Here is a 20,048-nt window from a genome sequence, read left to right on the forward strand (position 1 = left end):
ATGGACGGATATTTAGACAGACAGACAGATATAAAGATGGATGGACGGATATTTAGATAGACGAATGGATTAGACAGACAGACAGACAGACATAAAGACGGACGGACAGATGGATGGATATATAGACAGACGGAAGGACGGACGGATATTTAGATAGACGGATGGATATTTAGACAGACAGACAGACAGACAGACAGACAGATATAAAGACAGACAGACAGACAGACAGACAGACAGACAGACAGACAGATGGATGGATTTATAGACAGAGAGACAGACGGACGAATGGATATTTAGACAGTCGGATGGACGGACAGACAGACAGACAGATATAAAGATGGATGGATATTTAGACAGACAGACATAGATATAAAATGGATGGATAAATGGATAGATGGATGGATTGATTGATGGATGGATGTACAGACAGAGAGACGGACAGGCAGACCGATAGATGGATGGACAGACAGACAGATGGATGAATGGATGGACGGACGGATGGATATACAGACAGACATACAAACAGATGGATGGATGGATGGATATACAGACAGACAAACAGATAGACAGACAGAGACGGAAGGTTGGATGGATGCATGGATGATGGATATACAGACAGACAGAAGGACGTAGGACGGAGACTTATAATACAGAAGTCACAGACTGTCTTAGTTTTCTTTTCCCACTATCTCCTCAAAATAAAACCTTATGAATAAAAACAAACATCTCCTCTGAGAAAGAAAAAAACTATTAAGCATGTTTACAAGAGTACATGTTCACTTTCGACTGGCCCTTCCCTTTAAGAGTTCAAACCCCCTCTAAAAAGGCAGAGAGAGCAGCAAAACTGCATAGCCCAGTTCGCTCTGTCAGTCTGTCAGCAGAGCAGATGCACCTCAGACCTGTTAAAGATGAACTCTGAACCGGCACAATGAGGAAGGAAGGTCTGCAAACAGATTATCGGCTATATATATAACCGTGTCGTCTATCGACAAAAGGACTGCTTTGCTTCTTTCAACAGAGAAATCGAGTGGGTGACGCATTTCAGTGGCCGAATGAGTGTGCTCTATCTTCCTGAGATTTGAGGACTGCTGGCCGAGACAGATTTGCAGCAGTTAGCCATGCTGAAGTAAAGGAGCTGCATTATTTATGTTCTGCAGAGCCGGCTGTCTGCTTTTATGGGCCTTTGCCATACAGGGGGCCGAGAATCTCACAAAAACATTGAGAAGTCGATACAGATTTACAACTGCGTGAGACTATATGTGTTGGCAAGCGAGAGCCAAAGCACTGAATCAACATTACTGACAGACTTAAAGGGATAGTTCACGCAAAAATTGAAATTTAGCCTACTCAAGATTTACTCTCCTTTAAAAGGTCACAAAAACACAGAAAAATCAATAACAATTTACAGCTATCTGAGACTACATGTGTTGGCAAAGAGACCGAAGACACTGAATCAACATGAATGGTGAACTTAAAGGGTTAGTTCACGCAAAATTATAATTGGCGCAATATTTACTCAAAATCTCACAAAAACACAGAAAAATCAATGATAGTTTACAACTATGTGCGACTACACATGTTGGCAAAGAGAGAGAAGACACTGAATCAACATGAAAGGTGGACTTAAAGGGTTAGTTCACTCAAAAATGTAAATTTGCTCGAGATTTACTCCCTCAAAACTTCGCAAAAACAATGAAATGCCAATAACCATTTACAACTATGTGAGATTTGGGTAAGCTAAATTGGTGTGAATGAGTGTGTGTGAATGAACTAGTGTGTATAGGTGTTTCCCAGTACTGGGTTGCAGCTGGAAGGGCATCCACTGTGTAAAACATGCTGGATAGGTTGGCGGGTTATTCCGCTGTGGAGACCCCTGATAAATAATGGACTAAGCTGAAGGAAATGAATGAGTGAACTTGATGTTAGACTACATGTGTTGGCGAAGAGAGCGAAGACACTGAATCAACATGAAAGGTGGACTTAAAGGGTTAGTTCACGCAAAGCTGTAAATTTGCTCCATATTTACTCACTCAAATCCTCGCAAAAAAACTTAAATGTCAATAACTATTTAAAACTATGTGAGATTTGGGTTAACTAATTTGGTGTGAATGAGTGTGTGTGAATGAATTACTGTGTATAGGTGTTTCCCAGTACTGGGTTGCAGCTGAAAGGGCATCTGCTGCGTTAAACATATGCTGGATAGGTTGCAGTTCATTCCGCTGTGGAGACCCCTGATGAATAATGGACTAAGCTAAAGGAAAATGAATGAATGAACTTTGTGAGACTACAGTACATGTGTTGGCAAAGAAAGCAAAGGCATTGAACCATGAATGGCAGACTTGGAATAGTTCATGCAAACATAAAAAAAGACCCTCTATTTACATGAACTGAAGTGGTTTTCAAACCTGTTTAAGTTTCTTTCTTTCTGTTGAACAAAAAATAATAAGTTTAAAAACTTCACCAATTTGAGTTTGAGACCCCTGGTTTACAGAGATATGTAAATACCACAATTTGTACTAATGTACAGCGTACACAATCAGGAGAATAAAAACAAAGGAAGCGCCATTTTTAAATACACAGTCGAGACATTACATTACACAGTAATAATATATACATATAATAATGAGCAATAGTCGACCCGGGCTCAAACAAACCTTGTCGTCATCTTGATGAACAGCCACAAAGCCGAAAAGAAGAGCAGATTTACCCTGTGCACCGAAATGGTTTACAAAACATCTGAAGCGCAATCGGTTTCACTCTCTCGCGTGCGCGTCTATATTTGAAATGACGAACTTCTCGAGCTGAAGATAATAACGTGCACGTGATTAATAAAGTGCTTCTGACATCTGATCCTTTCAGAAATGGACAAATGCGAAAAAACAAAGGAGAAGCCCGACAAAACAAAGGAGCAAATGATGCTTCTGCAACCTAAACCATGAACAACCTGCCATGTTTAACTATTATCATCACCTACTGGACTATTATAAACTCAGAATGAGAGAGTGACTCTCTAACAGAGGCTACATGTGCTGGTGGAGATTACAGACAGATGAAAGGTTTGCTCTGACTGTGAGCTATATATTGTTGTTTTTAAAGCCAAATAAAGACTAAATGTCTGCCGTGTGTAGTTCTTCTGTAGTTAATAACATCAGAAACTGTAAGGGTCTGTATGTGTTCATATATGTTGCATTTATTTATTAGCTTTATATAATTGCAGTTAGTACAGTAGGCTATTCCGAACTATAATTGATCTGCAGTTATAATCAAATCATGTTCATAGAAAGGTTAGTCATGAACATTCATACACAAGTATTTATGTGTATGAAGCCTGTGTTTTGTGAGAAGTGCTTCTCATATGATATGTAAACGACCCGTTCAGCTTTACTGTAGACATTTCCTCGAGTGAGAATGACTCAAACTGAAAATCGACTGAAACTTTCACCAACCATTGTACCGTACCATAACACTCAGTGAAAACAGGCCACATAAGCTGAACTCTGACAGACTTTCAAGAGTTCACACTTAGATAATGCTTCACTATTTAAGCAAGTTTGGCATGCTGTCCTGGGAGAGAACCCTGAGCTCAGTGATAGATGAGCTCAAGGCTCCCGCCTGGTCAATAAGCATTAGTAGGGATATGAGATCAGGTAGTTCTCGATAGCTTCCCAAATAGACCACTAGCTGCAGTAGTTTGTAGTAAGTGCATGAGACTTTAACTTTTGTTGCATGGTTTTTGAGTGTGGGAGGAAACCGGAGTACCCGGGGAAAACCCACGCGAACACGGTGAGAACATGCAAACTCCGCAGAGAGAGTATCGGTTGGCTCAGCTAGCGTTGAACCAACGACCTCCTTGCTGTGGGGCAACAGTGCGAGCCACCGAGCCACCATGTCGCCAGAACTGAGGAGAAGGTAAAAGGGATGAATGGGGGGGGGGGTTTCCAAAACGAAGATGAGGAATGAAGTTTAGGCTGGATATTTATATTGAATTTAGAGTGATCCAATTGGCTAGTTAGTGATTAGTGACAGGGATCAGCTGTAGTCAATCCTATCACATGCTTCTCTCGAAATTACTTTAAGAAACTTCACATTGCGGATGCACTAATGCAATATCGATGCTCTTATGATATATTGTGCAGCCCTAATATCTAGCGAACAGGAAAATATTTAAATATATACAACATGTAAACAATGTGAACTTATAAAGATGTGTTTGCACCAAGCGACGTAACAGTCCATTAATGAGGAAGCAGTATGTCTCAAAGCTTGCATACTATTCTGTTACACTCTCAATAGTATGTACTTTTCTACTTTGTGGACGTAGATGAAGCATGAGAATTGGGATGATGCAATTGACTTTCAAAGAAGAACAAAAACAAACTGGTTGGTGGTTTTCAACATCTTTCAAAATATCCTCTTTTGTGTTCAACAGATGAAAGAAAGAGGGTTTAACAAGCAAACGGCGACAGAGATTTCAGTTATGGGTGAACTATCCCTTTAAAAGAGAGCTGTTGTCTCTTTGGCCATCTTCTGCAAAACAAAAACTTTGAAAAACTTCCTCATTTGAGCTCTTATAGAGGTTTTATGACACGGTCGAAACCCGAGAGCCATCATGTACAGAGCTAAACGCATCTGTACATGAGCCCTCAGTGGGCATTCATCTCATTTTAGTTCCCACTCAGCTGACAAAAATGAAAGGCGGTCAAGGTCACATGAACAAAAGGCACTCTCTGGGGATGATATATGGTTACATTCATAACATGTGACAGCTTTCAGGAGATTGTCAGTGATAATTATGCAAAACACTCACCCAGAAATATCACTCAGGCTTTCATATTAGGACAGAAGACATGCTGTCATTAATTCAGAAGTACATTTTAGACTCAAAACACGTCTACAGAGTAGCAGTAGAAACTTTATGACAATAAAACACAGCTCTTCCTCATTATACTTGTTATAAAATTATATTATTATAAATATTTTGTAATCACAGTAATGCGAGGATTCACGTGAGTGACGTCATCACGCACTGACGCCACGGTTATTTTAATACAAATAGTTTGTTTTTGTTTTCATCGATTTTTCTGTTGGTGACGTGCACGCGGGGAGTGATGGGCGAGGGAGCGCGCGCGCTGACTCTCATTCACTCGCCATCCGACAGCAAAACAACAACTTTACCTCTCTCAATCTCCGACACCAGCAAATCCACGAACCCCGCCGGCCCTGGCTGTCCCACGATCACCAGCAGGGAGTATTTCTCGCTGCAGAAACCGGGTCGAGCTCCTCGATTCGAGTTTTCCATGCTTGCCAACTCGCCGATGTGCTCCGCCGCCATGTTGCGAAGTTTATCCAAATTCCTGATGTCCGACTCGCTGAAGAATCGTTCGTTTGAGTCGACTCTCTTGATTCACTTTTACAAAGTGATTCTGAGAGATGTGGGACAAAGTGTGGGACAATTTTCTTATTACTTTTTGAAGTGTATTGTAAGTGATAATTGATTGATTTATGGATTGCAACCCTGGATTATTGGAAATGGACAAGCATTATGGTTTGAATAGGAAAGTATCACATTCACAAAACAAAATGTGCCAAACTTTAAACTCTTTTTCATTGGTCTAAATATGTTTTACAGAGAAATCCTAGGCTCTTTAGGCAAAAACCTTTTAATAAAAATAAAATAAAATTTAAAAAAATTATTGTTTAAATAGTTATTTAAAATAATTAATATGCTGTGAATGTAGGCTATTTCATTGTTGTTGTTAGTTCTCTTGTGTACTGTGATACTGTTTTATGTATATCTCTGTAACTACCCATCAAGCAATGTTTATGCATAGACATCTAACATAGATGGCTTAAACAAGGCTGGCTGTCGGGGAAAATCTAATAGACATAAGAATAGACCAAAACTAGACTAGTCATCAAATACAAATTAGACTGAATTCACATATGCTGTTTTGTATTTTATGACTATCTTGGGCTTTTCGATGTTCGCTGACAACACAAATTTACCCTGGTTTTAACGAAACCTGTTTACTTCTAGGTTATTAGACATCTTTTAAAACAAAAAAAGCTCACTGGGTATGTATAAAATATATGTAAATAAATAAAATAAAAGCTCTGACATTTGACACTTTTCTTTTTTTTTGCAATGAGTTGCAACGAGACCCAGAAAATCTGTTAAAGATTCTGGTACACCCACATGTATACTAAATAAAACACACCATAACATATCTTTATTGAAAGCTCATGATTTTTTTTTATTTACATATATGGGATTGAGTTAATAATGCGCAAAACAAAGACACAAGAAATGCTCCACGTTGACTTCTGGTAACATTTTAAAATCTAGAGAACCGGTTTAGTGAAATGAACCGTTCGAGCGAACCGACTCCCTCAACTGAACCGGACAGCTCAACTGTCTAGCAGAGGCGATGCGCTCAGGGACACACCCACAATTTTTATCCGAGGGGGCGGGGATTTTTTGTGTGATGTCACCGGTGGATCAATTGATGAAGATGAAACGTCAATACAGTTATCTGTGTGAGTGTGAATTTGTTCAGAAGTTTTGGTTTGACTTGTATCATCATATAAACACCCACCATACCTTTGCACAATCTTTTCGTTTAAAAGAAATTATTTGATATTACTCTGAAGTTATTTACCTTTAACTTTTTTTATTAGTAGTATTTGTTTGAAAAGGTTTGTATGCATAAACAAAAATACACAGCTTTAATCCCTAATTTTTTTTTTTTTTTCTGAGTTTGACTCACAGCTTAATTTTTTCCCTGTGTAAAAAAAAGTGTGTCAGATTTTTGATACTGCATAAAGAGCTCTTATCTATTGACTCTAATTAGGTTTAGATAGCTGTCCTGTGATGCTTTTAATCTATTTATTATTTTCATACACGTCTATATTGTGATTTACTTACCGCATTCTATGTTTGTTTCCTTTTTCTCTCTCTGTAAGAATGCAGTTATTACATACTGTCGGGTAGGGGTGGCCAACCCTGCTCCTGGAGAGCCACCTTCCTGCAGATTTCAGTTGCAACCCATATCAAACACACCTGCCTGTAATTATCACGTGGTGTTCAGGTCATAATTAATTGGTTCAGGTGTGTTTGATATGGGTTGCAACTGAAATCTGCAGGAAGGAGGCTCTCCAGGAACTGGGTTGGCCACCCCTGCTGTAGGTATTTTCATATCTCCTGGCTGTGTTTTTATATTTTCAATCATGAATAATAATTAAAAAAACACCCACCAAACATGTGGAAAGCACCATATACACAAACAGAAATGGGCTAAAGGAAAACCCAACCATTGTTATTGAAGATGTATATGAAATATCATATTGAGCTGTTACTTCTGTGATGCTATCTGTGATTGTCTAGTACATTTTTTTCTTTCTCTCTTTCATTTTTATTATTGTCTTTGTATTAATATTTTATTGTATGTTCTCATTTTTACATATTGTACTCTACACTCACCGGCCACTTTATTAGGTACACCTCTCCAACCAGTTGTTAACACAAATTTCTAATCAGCCAATCACACGGCAGCAACTCAATGCATTTAGACATGTAGACATGGTCAAGACGATCTGCTGCAGTTCACACCGAGCATCAGAATGGGGATTTAAATGACTTTGAACGTGGCATGGATGTTGATGCCAAACAGGCTGGTCTGTTGTATTTCAGAAACTGCTGATCTACTGGGATTTTCACACACAACCATCTCTAGGGTTCACAGAGAATGGTCTGAAATGCCTTGTTAATGCCAGAGGTCAGAGGAGAATGGCCATACTGGTTTGAGCTAATAGAAAGGCAACAGTATCTCAAATAAGCACTCGTTACAACCGAGCTCTGCAGAACACACAACACGTCCAACCTTGAGGCGGATGGGCTACAGCAGCAGAAGAGCACACCGGGTGCCGCTCCTGTCAGCCAAGAACAGGAAACTGAGGCTACAATTCACACAGACTCACCAAAACTGGACAATAGAAGATTGGAGAAACGTTGCCTGCTCTGATGAGTTTCCATTTCTGCTGACACATTCGGATGCTCGGCTCAGAATTTGGCGTCAACACCATGAAAGCATGGATCCATCCTGCCTTGTATCAATGGTTCAGACTGGTGGTGGTGGTTTAATGGTGTGGGGGAGGTTTTCTTGGCACACTTTGGGCCCAATAGTACTAACTGAGCATGGTGTCAATGGCACAGCCTGAGTATTGTTGCTGACCATGCCCATTCCTTTATGACCACGGTGTACTTCCAGCAGGATAATGCACCAAGTTATAAAGTGTGAATCATCTCAGACTGGTTTCTTGAACATGACAGTGAGTTCACTGTACTCAAATGGCCTCCACAGTCACCAGATCTCAATCCAATAGAGCACCTTTGGGATGTGGTGGAACGGGAGATTGGCATCATGGATGTGCAGCCGATAAATCTGCAGCAACTATGTGTTGCTATCATGTCAATATGGAGCAAAATCTCTGAGGATTATTTCCAGTAGCTTGTTGAATCTCTGCCATGAAGGATTAAGGCAGTTCTGAAGGAAAAGGGGTCCAACCTGGTACTATTAAAGTGTACCTAATAAAGTGGCCAATGAGTGTATGTTTCAGTTAAATATTTTTGCTTTTAATCACCTTTCAGTAGTTTGCCGCAATATTTAAAAATAATAATAACAATGTTAAAAACATTTTAAAGTATTATTTCCTGCAGAATTAAAAGTGAGAGGTGACCTACAAAGTCCATGTTCTGTAAATATGAAGTATTTATATAGTAAAATGTAATTATACAACTATATATGAATTAATTTATTACTGTATAGTAGGCTTGCGTGATGTTTAACTTCTATATTTGCTGTTAATAAATGATTTCAGGAAAAAATAATTCTTTGAATGCGCACCGCGCCACCTTGTGGCCATGAAAAGAGAAAGCAAACAGCACAGGAATCAGACTTTGAATAAAAATATACAAAACTGCATGCATTTATTTGATTTGAATGCATTTATACATTCGTCTGTATGTACTGATAAACATGTTACAGATTTGATGATGGTAAACAACACACTGGAGCATTATGAAAGACAGAGGCTGTTTTTTCCCTCTCACAAGCACTTGAGGATGGAGAAGCTGCAGGCGGTTCCTCCTGGACAACTGCACAACTTCCCGAAGCGGGAGCCTTTCCGCACCGCACACTGCTCGCCTGCATCACACTGGACACACACACACACCAAATAAACACACCAAATGGGGTAAATAAACCTATTTTTGCTTTGAACTCACTTTATTTTGATCTATTATTTCCAAAAACAAGACAATATGTTTTGCTTGTCGAGAAAATGCCTCTTGATTTAGGAATTTTTTGATACTTGGACTAGTGGGAAACTCTGGCAGGCGTTGAGGCATGTCTTTATTCTTCCGTCATTAATTTGAGCAAAATGTTTACAAAACCGTTACTGTGATGTTTACTTTTAAAAACAATGAAGAAAATACATAAAACTCTGTTTTAGACATGCAATGTGGTATCTTGTTGTAAACTCTGTTACTGTCGACTTTGTTATTGTTAAATCTGTTACTGTCAACTTTGTTATCATCAACTATGTTACTGTCAACTCCGTTATTGTTAACTCTGTTACTATTAACACTGTTACTGTCATCTCTGTTATTGTTGACTCTGTTACTGTCGACTCTGTTACTGTCAACTCTAATACTGTTGACTCTTATTGTCGACTCTGTTATTGTTGACTGTGTTAATGTCAGCTCTATCGACGTTGTAATTGTCAACGCAGTTATCGTTGACTGTTATCATCAACTCTGTTACCCACATAGCAAAATTTCTCTGGCCCAGCTCTGGCCCACACAATCAGGTTTTGCTTGGCCCACATGCCGCAGTGAATTACGGTACATGACTGAACCAAATCTGGCTTCCAGACAAGGGCCAAACACGGACCATATCTGGGCCAAGTCTCAGCCAAGTTAATAACTCATAACTGGGCCTGAACTGGGTCAGATAGTTTGGTGTGTCACGATTGCAATGAAATTGATAAACCCATGGAGTGATGCGCTTTAGGCACACTATGGGCACGCTTTTTCTCTAAGTGACCTGATTGGTAGAATTTTTTTTCTTTACTCAAAAATGATTTTAGTGTATTTTATATGTGGGTCAAGACTGGCCAAACTCACATGACCCACTTATCAATTTTTTAAATCTGGGCCAAATACTAAGTTTTTCATCTGGCCCAAATCTTGTGTGCCGCCTTAAAGACGGTGCCACCTCTGCCAAACCCGAGCCATGTTTGGCCCACATGCTGTATGCCAGTGCCGGATGAATGCCTGCTGTGCCAGCTTTATGCCAAATCTGGGCCAGAATTCTTTGCTACTAGGGTATTGTCAACTTTGTTATTGTCGACTGTTACTGTCCACTCTGTTACTGTCAGTTCTGATATCGTCGACTCTGTTATTGTAAATCTGTTACTGTTGACTCTGTTATTGTCGGCTCTGTTATCGTTGACTCTATTGTCAACTCTGTTACTGTCAACTCTGTTATCATCAACTCTGTTATTGTTACTGTCGACTGTTATTGTCAACTCTTTGTATCGTCGACTCTGGTACTGTCAATTCTGTTACTGTCGACTCAGTTATTATCAACCCTGTTATTGTCAACTCTGTTATCGTCGACTCTGGTACTGTCAACTCTGTTATCGTCGACTCTGTTATTGTCAACTCTGTTACTGTCGACTCTGTTATTGTCAACTCTTTGTATCGTCGACTCTGGTACTGTCAATTCTGTTACTGTCGACTCTGTTATTGTCAACTCTTTGTATCGTCGACTCTGGTACTGTCAATTCTGTTACTGTCGACTCTGTTATTATCAACCCTGTTATTGTCAACTCTGTTATCGTCAACTCTGGTACTGTCAACTCTGTTACTGTCGATTCTGTTATCGTCAACTCTGTTATTGTCAACTCTGTTACTGTCGACTGTTATTGTCAACTCTTTGTATCGTCGACTCTGGTACTGTCAATTCTGTTACTGTCGACTATGTTATTATCAACCCTGTTATTGTCAACTCTGTTATCGCCGACTCTGGTACTGTCAACTCTGTTATCGTCGACTCTGTTATTGTCAACTCTTTGTATCGTCGACTCTGATACTGTCAATTCTGTTACTGACGACTCTGTTATCATCAACTCTGTTACTGTCGACTCTGTTATCGTCAACTCTGTTATTGTTAACCCTGTTATCGTTGACTGTATAATTGTCAACTTTGTTACTGTCGATTCTGTTATCGTCAACTCTGTTATTGTTGACTCTGTTATTAACAACTCTATCACTGTAGGCTCTGTTACTGTCGACTGTCGAGAACTGTTGCTGTCGATTCTGTTACCGTCAATTCTGTTATTGTCAACTCTGTTATTGTCAACTCTGTAATTTTTTTTGTCTTTTGTAGTTTGTATTTTTTGCAATATTTAATATGAATTTATATTATTTCATACTGCTCAGCATAAATAAGTACATCCAATTAAAAAATAAATGTATATATATGTATATATGTGTGTGTTTGTATATATATATATATATATATATATATATATATATATATATATATATATATATATATATATATATATATATATATATATTCTGCATTAAATATTTTTTTAATTTAAAGTGATCCAGACATAAAAAGAGGGAGCTTTCGTCTTTAACTTCACTGCATATTCACATATATAGCTAAATACATATTTAGACTTTAAAATGCACATATGTGTAAAACTGTAACCACTGATATAAACTCTATAGACTCACCGATGGAACCCAGCCGAGCTTCTTCTCCACAGCAGGAATCTGTTTATTTCTCAGCTTTTCCAGAACTTCTTGAAGAGCTTCAATCTACAAATAAAGCACAGTTTTCCTCATCTCTCTGCTCAATAATGATCATCTGAGAGCAAGAGATCTTACCAGCTCTTTCTCCTCCTGAGCCTTATCCTCCTCAGGCGAGCGGATCTGCAGAACTTCATCACAGCGAACCAGCAGCATTAAAACAGAGCAGGTGACGGTCAGGAGAAAGATCCGCTCTCCGACCATCGTGTCTAGGAAGCAGGACTCTCCTCGAAATAACAGCAGAGCACTGTCCCAGGATTTTATATACCTTCCCACAACCCCGTTCCAGATCAGATGTTGACGGTGACCCTGCAGGACCTCTAAAGCCAATGCAAACGTGAGGAGTCCAGCGAAGAACGTCATCATGGTGATTGATACGCCTGACCTGTGAACTTCAAACATCAGAGCATTCATGTACACCTAACCTCATCTTTCACCGCAATTGAAAACCCGCTTCATTTCCGGAGGCCATAATTTCATTACCGGAAAACATCTACGAAAGAGCCGTTTTAAGTATCTGAGGCCTGCTGCAATATCTATTTTAGTTCCTATGCGTCATATCCCTGCTAGCAAAATTCATGTGGCTCAAATCCGGCCCACATACCGCATGGAATAATGACGCTTGGGCGGTCCGCTCCTGTTTGCCAGATCTGGGCCACAATTAAGCCATAGCAATAGCACATATCAGCCAGAATTCAGCCAAATGAACCAGAACTGACCCTATTCTGGGCCACAGTTTGCTTTTATTCTGGCTCACATCCGACCCACACCAGACACTTACATCTGGACCACATACTGAATGGAAGGATGGCTGTAGGGCGGTCCGCACCTGTTTGTCAGATCTGGGCCACAAATAAGCCAAAGCAAAACCATGTATTAGTCAAAATTCAGCCAAATGAACCAGAACTAACCTATTCTGGGCCACAGTTTGCTTTTATTCTGGCCCAGATTCGGCCCACACCAGACACTTACATCTGGACCACATACTAAATGGAATGATTGCTGTAGGGCAGTCCGCACCTGTTTGTCAGATCTGGGCCACAAATTAGCCAAGGCAATACCACGTATTAGCCAGAATTCAACCAAATGAACCAGAACTGACCCTATTCTGGGCCACAGCTTGCTTTTATTCTGGCCCAGATCTGGCCCACAGCAGACACTTACATCTGGGCCACATACTGAATAGAAGGATGGCTGTAGGGCGGTTCATCTGTGTGTCAGATCTGGGCCACAAGTAAGCCAAAGCAATACCACGTATTAGCCAGAATTCAACCAAATTAACCAGAACTGACCCTATTCTGGGCCACAGCTTGCTTTTATTCTGGCCCAGATCAGGCCCACACCAGACACTTACATCTGGACCACATACTAAATGGAATGATTGCTGTAGGGCAGTCCGCACCTGTTTGTCAGATCTGGGTCACAAATAAGCCAAAGCAATGCTACATATTAGCCAGAATTCAACTAAATGAACCAGAACTGACCCTATTCTGGGCCACAGTTTGCTTTAATTCTGGCCCAGATCCGGCCCACATCAGACACATACATCTGGGCCACATGCTGAATGGAATGATGGCTCTAGGGCTGTCCAATCCTGTTTGTCAGATCTGGGCCACAAATTAGCCAAAACAATACTACATATTAGCCAGAATTCAACCAAGTGAATTAGAACTGACCCAATTCTGGGCCATAGCTTGCTTTTATTCTGGCCCACATCTGACCCACACCAGACACTTACATCTGGACCACATACTGAATGAAGGGATGGCTCTACGGCGGTCTGATCCTGTTTGTCAGATCTGGGCCACAAATAAGCCAAACCAATACCACGTATTAGCCAGAATTCAGCCAAATGAACCAGAACTGACCCTATTCTGGGCCACAGTTTGCTTTTATTCTGGCCCAGATTTGGCCTATTACTTTCTAATAATGGATGAAACATTGGTAACCATCGGTGAATTATATTATTTCATAACAGGTTGTGCCTCGCTTCATTTTGTTTGCTGTAATGAACAAACTTTTCAAGCAAAGTTCAGAAAAGTTACAGCAGCCCAAAATTAAATGTATATTAAGAGGTTCAGGGCTAAGAGCCCAACTAAAGCAAACACTTTTCTCCAAGATGGTGACTTTAGTCTATGTGGTCCACGTATGTTTTAAGATAACTGGGCCACATTTGCCATATCTCCTCTAGGCCGCTTTAGGCTCACAGCCACATTAACCAGAGCTAACTGTGCCAAATATTTCCCAAAATTGGCCCACATTTGTTTAAGCATAACTGGGCCACCTTTGCCATATCTTCTCTGAGCCACTATAGGCTCATTTCCACACCAGCCAGAGCTTACTGTGCCGAATATTCGCCAAAAGTGGCCCACGTATGTTTTAAGATAACTGGGCCACATTTGCGCCGACATGTGTGAGCCACTTCAGGTTTAGACCCAGATTACTCTTGATTGACCATGCCACATTTTTGCCAACTGTGGCCCACATTTGTCCTCTCTCATTTTGTCTCACTCCTCTGACCTCTAAAGGTGCTTTAGCAACAGAAGCTAGACGCCATAGTCTTTAGCCTCCTTGTTAGAGCAACCGACTTCCATGCAGAAAGTCGACAGTTCAACCACAGCTCGGAGTGGGTTGGGTGGTGTAGGACCAGTGGGGTTATATTGGTGCCGTGACCCAGATGTGACTGAGGTTTAGGGGGGTGAGTGTAACAGAGGCCATCTAGTGCTGTGCAGGTAAACCTCACTCCTCTGAACCCAAAGAGGTGCTCTAGTGACATACACTAGAGACCACGGTCTTTAGCCTTCTTGTTAGAGCAGCCGACTCCCATGGGGAGAGTCATCGGTTTGATCCCAGCACAGAGTTGGTTGGGTGATGTAGGACCGGCGGGGTTACACACATTCCCCCAGCTCAGCCAGACTCAGCTTCAAGTCGTGCATCTTTGGATGCAGAGCCGCGCTCAGAGTTACAAAAAAGTCAAAATGATGCAGTGCGCACCCGAAGCGAAACACCGCCAATAACGCGATGACATCACATTCGCAACACGCACCCAAGCAAACCTGTGGACACATCGAGTATAAACCAGCCTTAAAAGTGCCAAGTTTTACACACTTCAACAAGAAATGTATGTAGATCTCCGTTTTACATTTTATAGACTTACAAAAATATTCCAGTGACCCATGCATATTTGTAAATTTGTCACTTTATTGTGAAATATGAGACAATGTACTGTGAATTACAGGCGAATCCACCAATGAAACTAATGACACTTTATTCACAACTCCACAAAACACATTAATAGACTTCTCTCTCTCCCCCTGTTTTAGATCAGCTCCTCATTTAAACGCCGAGCTCATCTGATCAGATCCAGGTCGCTGAGAGCGGTGTCTGCGCTCGGCTCTGAGGGCTCAGTGGCGTTTGGTGGAGCGATGATCGGCTTGAACTCTTTCCAGGGTTTGGTTGGGCAGTTCAGCGCGACGTGTTTTGGGGGGCTGATGCTCTCCTTGGATTCCTCTGAGGACTCTTTGGCTTGTGGGAGCATCCTTAGAGGAGACCAGCCTGGGGGCCGTTTGAACCTGCTGTTGGTCTGAAAGAAAGACATTTACATTTACATTTACATTTAGTCATTTAGCAGACGCTTTTATCCAAAGCGACTTACAAATGAGGACAAGGAAGCAATTTACACAACCAAGAGCAACAATGAATAAGTACTAAAGGCAAGTTTCAGGTCTGTAAAGTCTAAGAAGGGAAGTGTTAGTAGTTTTTTTTTTTTTTTTTTTTTTTTTTTTTTTTTTGTACAATTAGTGTGATATTCAAAGAGGCAATTGCAGCTTAGGAAGTGAAGTGGAGACTAAATAGTTGAGTTTTTAGTCGTTTCTTGAAAATAGCGAGTGACTCTGCTGTTCTGATGCAGTTAGGGAGTTCATTCCACCAACTGGGCAGATTGAGCGTGAGCGTTCGCGAAAGTGATTTTTTCCCTCTTTGGGATGGAACCACGAGGCGACGTTCATTCACAGAACGCAAGTTTCTGGAGGGCACATAGATCTGCAGAAGTGAGTGCAGATAAGAAGGTGCTAGGCCAGAAGTCACTTTGTAGGCAAACATCAGAGTTTTGAATTTGATGCGAGCAGCAACTGGCAGCCAGTGCAAACGGACTAGCAGTGGAGTGACATGTGCTCGTTTAGGTTCATTGAAGACAACTCGTGCTGCTGCATTCTGGAGCAGTTGACGAGGCTTGATAGAGTTAGCTGGAAGCCCAGCTAGTAGAGAGTTGCAGTAATCCAGTTTGGAGAGAACAAGAGCTTGAACAAGGAGTTGAGCTGCATGTTCAGATAAGAAGGGTCGGATCTTTCTGATGTTATAGAGTGCAAATCTGCACGATCGAGCAGTTCTAGAAATGTGGTCAGAGAAGTTTAGTTGGTCATCAATCGTTACTCCAAGGCTTTTCACCATTTTGGATGCAGTAATGGTTGCCCCATCCATCTGGATTGAAAAGTTATGGTGTAGAGTCGGGTTGGCAGAAACTACAAGCATTTCCGTTTTTGCGAGGTTCAGCTGAAGATGATGATCTTTCATCCAGTGTGAAATATCCAACAGGCAGGCTGAGATACGAGCTGGAACCGAGGGATCATCAGGATGAAAAGAGAGGTATAGCTGGGTGTCATCAGCATAGCAGTGGTAGGAGAATCCATGTCTCTGGATGACTGTTCCTAGAGATGATGTGTAGATGGAGAAGAGAAGTGGCCCAAGAACAGAGCCTTGAGGTACCCCAGTGTTTAGATGCTGTAGGTTGGACACCTCTCCCCTCCAAGACACCCTGAATGACCTGTCAGAGAGGTAAGATCTAAACCATTGTATAACAGTGCCCGCAACGCCCAGTGACTCAAGCGTAGATAGCAGGATCTGGTGGTTGACAGTGTCAAAAGCAGCTGACAAGTCCAGCAAAATGAGGACTGATGATTTAGAGTCTGCTTTAGCCAGTCTGAGATCCTCCACGACCGAGAGCAGGGCAGTCTCAGTTGAGTGGCCTTTCTTAAAGCCGGATTGCTTGTTGTCCATGAGATTGTTTTGAGTAAGAAAGTCCAGGACTTGATTGAACACTACTTTCTCCAGAATCTTGGCCATGAATGGAAGCAGGGATACTGGTCTGTAGTTTTCAAGTAGCGTATGGTCCAGGTTGGGTTTCTTTAGCAGTGGGGTTACCCTAGCCCCACTGCTAAAGACGTTTGGCATTAAATGAAACACTTGATGCTGGGATATATATAATAGTGCCCCAAGTGCCCCATTACAATATTTTAATTAGGTTCATGTCTATTCAAGAATAAAAAAAAACTATTATTTTCCATAAAATAACAACATCAGCTCTTCCTCACATGTCTGAAATGCTTGGTTCACATCCAATCCAAACTCCGCCTTTCTGTGAGTTAACTCCAATTTGATTGGTCAGATTGCCCAGTTTTGATTTGTTTTTTTGATTGGTCGGATAGTCCAACACTGCTTTGATTGGTCATAGCCCCATTTGTTGTGATTAGTCAGATGGCCCAGTCTGTTCTGATTGGTCAGATGGTTCAACTCTGCTCTGATTGGTCAGATGGCCCACTCTACTTTGATTGGTAAAATAGTTCAACACTATTCTGACTGGTCACATGGTCCAAGTTTGCCTTAATTAGTCGGACAGACCCATTTGATGTGATTGGTCAAATCTTCCAACTCTGCTCTTATTGGTCAAATGATTTAGTTTGTTGTGATTTGCCATAAGGTCTAACTCTGTTCTGATTGGTCAGATGGCCCCATCTGTTTGTTCAAATGGTCCAGCACTATTCTCATTGGTCCCATGGCCCAAGTTTACTCTGATTGGTCAGATATCCCCAGTTTGTTGTGATTGGTCAAACGCTTGAACTCTGTTCTAATTGGTCAGATGGCCCAGTTTGTTGTTATTATTGGTCAGATAATTCAACTCTGATCTGATTGGTCAGATGATGTCTAACTATGCTCTGATTGGTCAGATGGCTCAGGCTATTTTGACTGGTCACATGGTTCAAGTTTGCTCTAATTTGTCAGATAGACCCATTTGATGTGATTGGTTAAATCTTCCAACGCTGATCTGGTTGGTAGATGGTCCAACTCTCCGATTGGTTAGATAGTGAAACTCTTTAATGATTGGTCAGATGGCTCAGTCTGTTCGTTCAAATGGTCCAATACTATTCTTATTGGTCTCATGGCCCAAGTTTACTCTTATTGTTCAGATATCCCCAGTTTGTTGTGATTGGTCAAATGCTCCAATTCTGTTCTGATTGGTCAGATGGTGTCCAACTATGCTCTGATTGGTCAGATGGCTCAGTTTTGTTTTGATTAGCCAGATTAGTCCTACTCTGCTCTGATTGGTCAGATGTTGTCCAACTATGCTCTGATTGGTCAGATGGCTCAGTCTCCATGGTCACATGGTTCAAGTTTGCTCTAATTTGTCAGTTAGACTCATTTTATGTGATTGGTTAAATCTTCCAACTCTGATCTGATTGGTAGATGGTCTAACTTTGCTCTGATTGGTTAGATAGAGAAACTCTGTTCTGATTGGTCAGTTGATCCTAATTGTTGTGATTGGCTAGGTCATCCAGCTTTGCTCTGATTGGTAAGATTGTTAAATTTTGTCCTGATTGGTTAGTTTGTCAAACTCTACTCTGATTGGGCAAATGGTCCAACATTGTTTTGATTTGTCAGATCGTCCAACTCTGCCCTCATTGGTCAGATGAACCAGATTGTTTTGATTTGCCAGATTAGTCCTACTCTGCTCTGATTGGTCAGATGGCATCCAACTATGCTCTTATTGGTCAGATGGCTCAGTTTATTTTGACTGGTCACATGGTCCAAAAGTGCTCTAATTTGTCAGACCCATTTAGTGTGATTGGTTAAATCTTCCAACTCTGATCTGATTGGTTAGATAGTGAAACTCTGTTCTGATTGGTCAGGTGATCCTAGTTGTTGGGATTGGTTAGGTCATCCAGCTTTGCTCTGATTGGTAAGAGGGTTACATTTTGTTCTGATTGGTTGGTTTGTCAAACTCTACTCTGATTGGTCAAATGATCCAACATTGTTCTGAGTTGTTCGATGGTCCAACTTTGCCCTCATTGGTCAGATGAACCAGTTTTGACTTGCCAGATTAGTCCTGCTCTGCTCTGCTTTGATTGGTCAGACAGCATCTTCTCAACATGTTGAAAACAAACTCTTCAAGTCTCAGTTCCAACTACAGTGTTTAACACAGAATGCTGATCCAGTCAGTTATGAACTGTTTATGCAGTTGTGTGTTATGTACTGTACGGCTTAAATTAGTGATGGCTAAATTCAGATATTATCATTAATTTTTGGGGGAGATAAAATCATGCACATTGGAGACCTTTTACATTCACAAACAGCATAATAAGAGAACTTTAATAATAAAAAAAAATGAAAAGGCTCACCTTCGAGACGCCTGCCTCACAAACAACATGCACTTCTGGAACCTCATGTCTCCAAGGAGCCACATCCACACTCGAGTTACACTTCAAAACCTCCTAAACAACCATTTGTGCAACATTAGAGCTTTCTACTAATCATAATATCCTGGAGATACATCAAGGTTTAATCATTACGGATGAATTAAATGTGTGTACATACACTACTACTGGACAATGATTAACCAAGATTAATTATTTACTTAATAAAAGTTTGCATTTACTTATTGTATGCATATTTACAGCTATGTGATTAATATTTATGGAAGCGATCAGCCATGATGACTCATTGGCCAGCCCTGAACACATTAAATAAATTAGTGAGTGTTATAAAGAGGGACACAAGATGATCTGAATGCTACCGTTTTCTCCAGCAGTGGATGGCACTCCTCAGTTACTATCTTGAACTCTGGCCGTGTACAGTTGCTCTTCTCGATCTCAAACTGCAGTTTATACCTGAAACCTGCAACAACCTGCATATAGAAAGCAGCAGTTTACAATGAAAACGCTCCGTGTACTGGTGTTTTTATTGCATTTCAGAAAAAAAAAACTATACAATTACTAGTTTGAACAAGATATTAAAGTTTGAGGACAAACCTTATGGTGGCTTGAAAAAGCAGAGTCTAAAAGTTTAGAGTTTAAAGTTTTGAAACGGTCGTCGTAGATAAGTACAAATATGT

General features: G+C 40.8%; 3 protein-coding genes across 8 annotated transcripts in view; all 3 read right to left on the minus strand.

Annotated features, from left to right (window-relative positions):
- Nucleotides 1-5,348, minus strand: part of map1sa (microtubule-associated protein 1Sa) — a 42,364-nt gene extending 37,016 nt beyond the window's left edge. The window contains exon 1 of the mRNA XM_021473552.3: nucleotides 5,176-5,348. Coding sequence (XP_021329227.2) covers nucleotides 5,176-5,332 — 157 coding nt within the window. The 5' untranslated portion in view covers nucleotides 5,333-5,348. The remainder of the gene's footprint in view (nucleotides 1-5,175) is intronic.
- Nucleotides 5,349-8,955: 3,607 nt separating this feature from the next.
- On the minus strand, nucleotides 8,956-15,343 carry LOC137490612 (niq CART3-like). Of its 2 annotated transcripts, XM_073937632.1 has the most exons (4): nucleotides 13,287-13,792; nucleotides 11,963-12,713; nucleotides 11,810-11,893; nucleotides 8,956-9,213 (listed from the first exon to the last, which is right to left on the minus strand). In XM_073937632.1, the coding sequence occupies exons 2-4, from the start codon at nucleotides 12,296-12,298 to the stop codon at nucleotides 9,106-9,108; spliced, it is 528 nt and encodes a 175-aa protein (XP_073793733.1). In that variant the 5' UTR covers nucleotides 12,299-12,713; nucleotides 13,287-13,792; the 3' UTR covers nucleotides 8,956-9,105. The 2 variants fall into 2 exon arrangements, with proteins under 2 accessions (XP_073793733.1, XP_691343.4); XM_686251.9 differs by having other exon boundaries at nucleotides 11,963-15,343.
- kng1 (kininogen 1) overlaps nucleotides 15,066-20,048 on the minus strand; it is a 38,721-nt gene continuing 33,738 nt past the window's right edge. For 4 of the 5 annotated variants that reach the window (XM_073936462.1, XM_073936461.1, XM_073936460.1 and 1 more), the window contains 3 exons: nucleotides 19,731-19,841; nucleotides 19,336-19,428; nucleotides 15,066-15,467 (listed from right to left, as the gene is read on the minus strand). In XM_073936462.1, the coding sequence (XP_073792563.1) occupies nucleotides 15,234-15,467; nucleotides 19,336-19,428; nucleotides 19,731-19,841 (438 nt within the window). In that variant the 3' untranslated portion in view covers nucleotides 15,066-15,233. 5 annotated transcript variants of the gene reach the window in all.

The sequence above is a fragment of the Danio rerio genome, chromosome 22 (assembly GCF_049306965.1).
Source record: "Danio rerio strain Tuebingen ecotype United States chromosome 22, GRCz12tu, whole genome shotgun sequence".
NCBI lineage: Eukaryota > Metazoa > Chordata > Actinopteri > Cypriniformes > Danionidae > Danio > Danio rerio.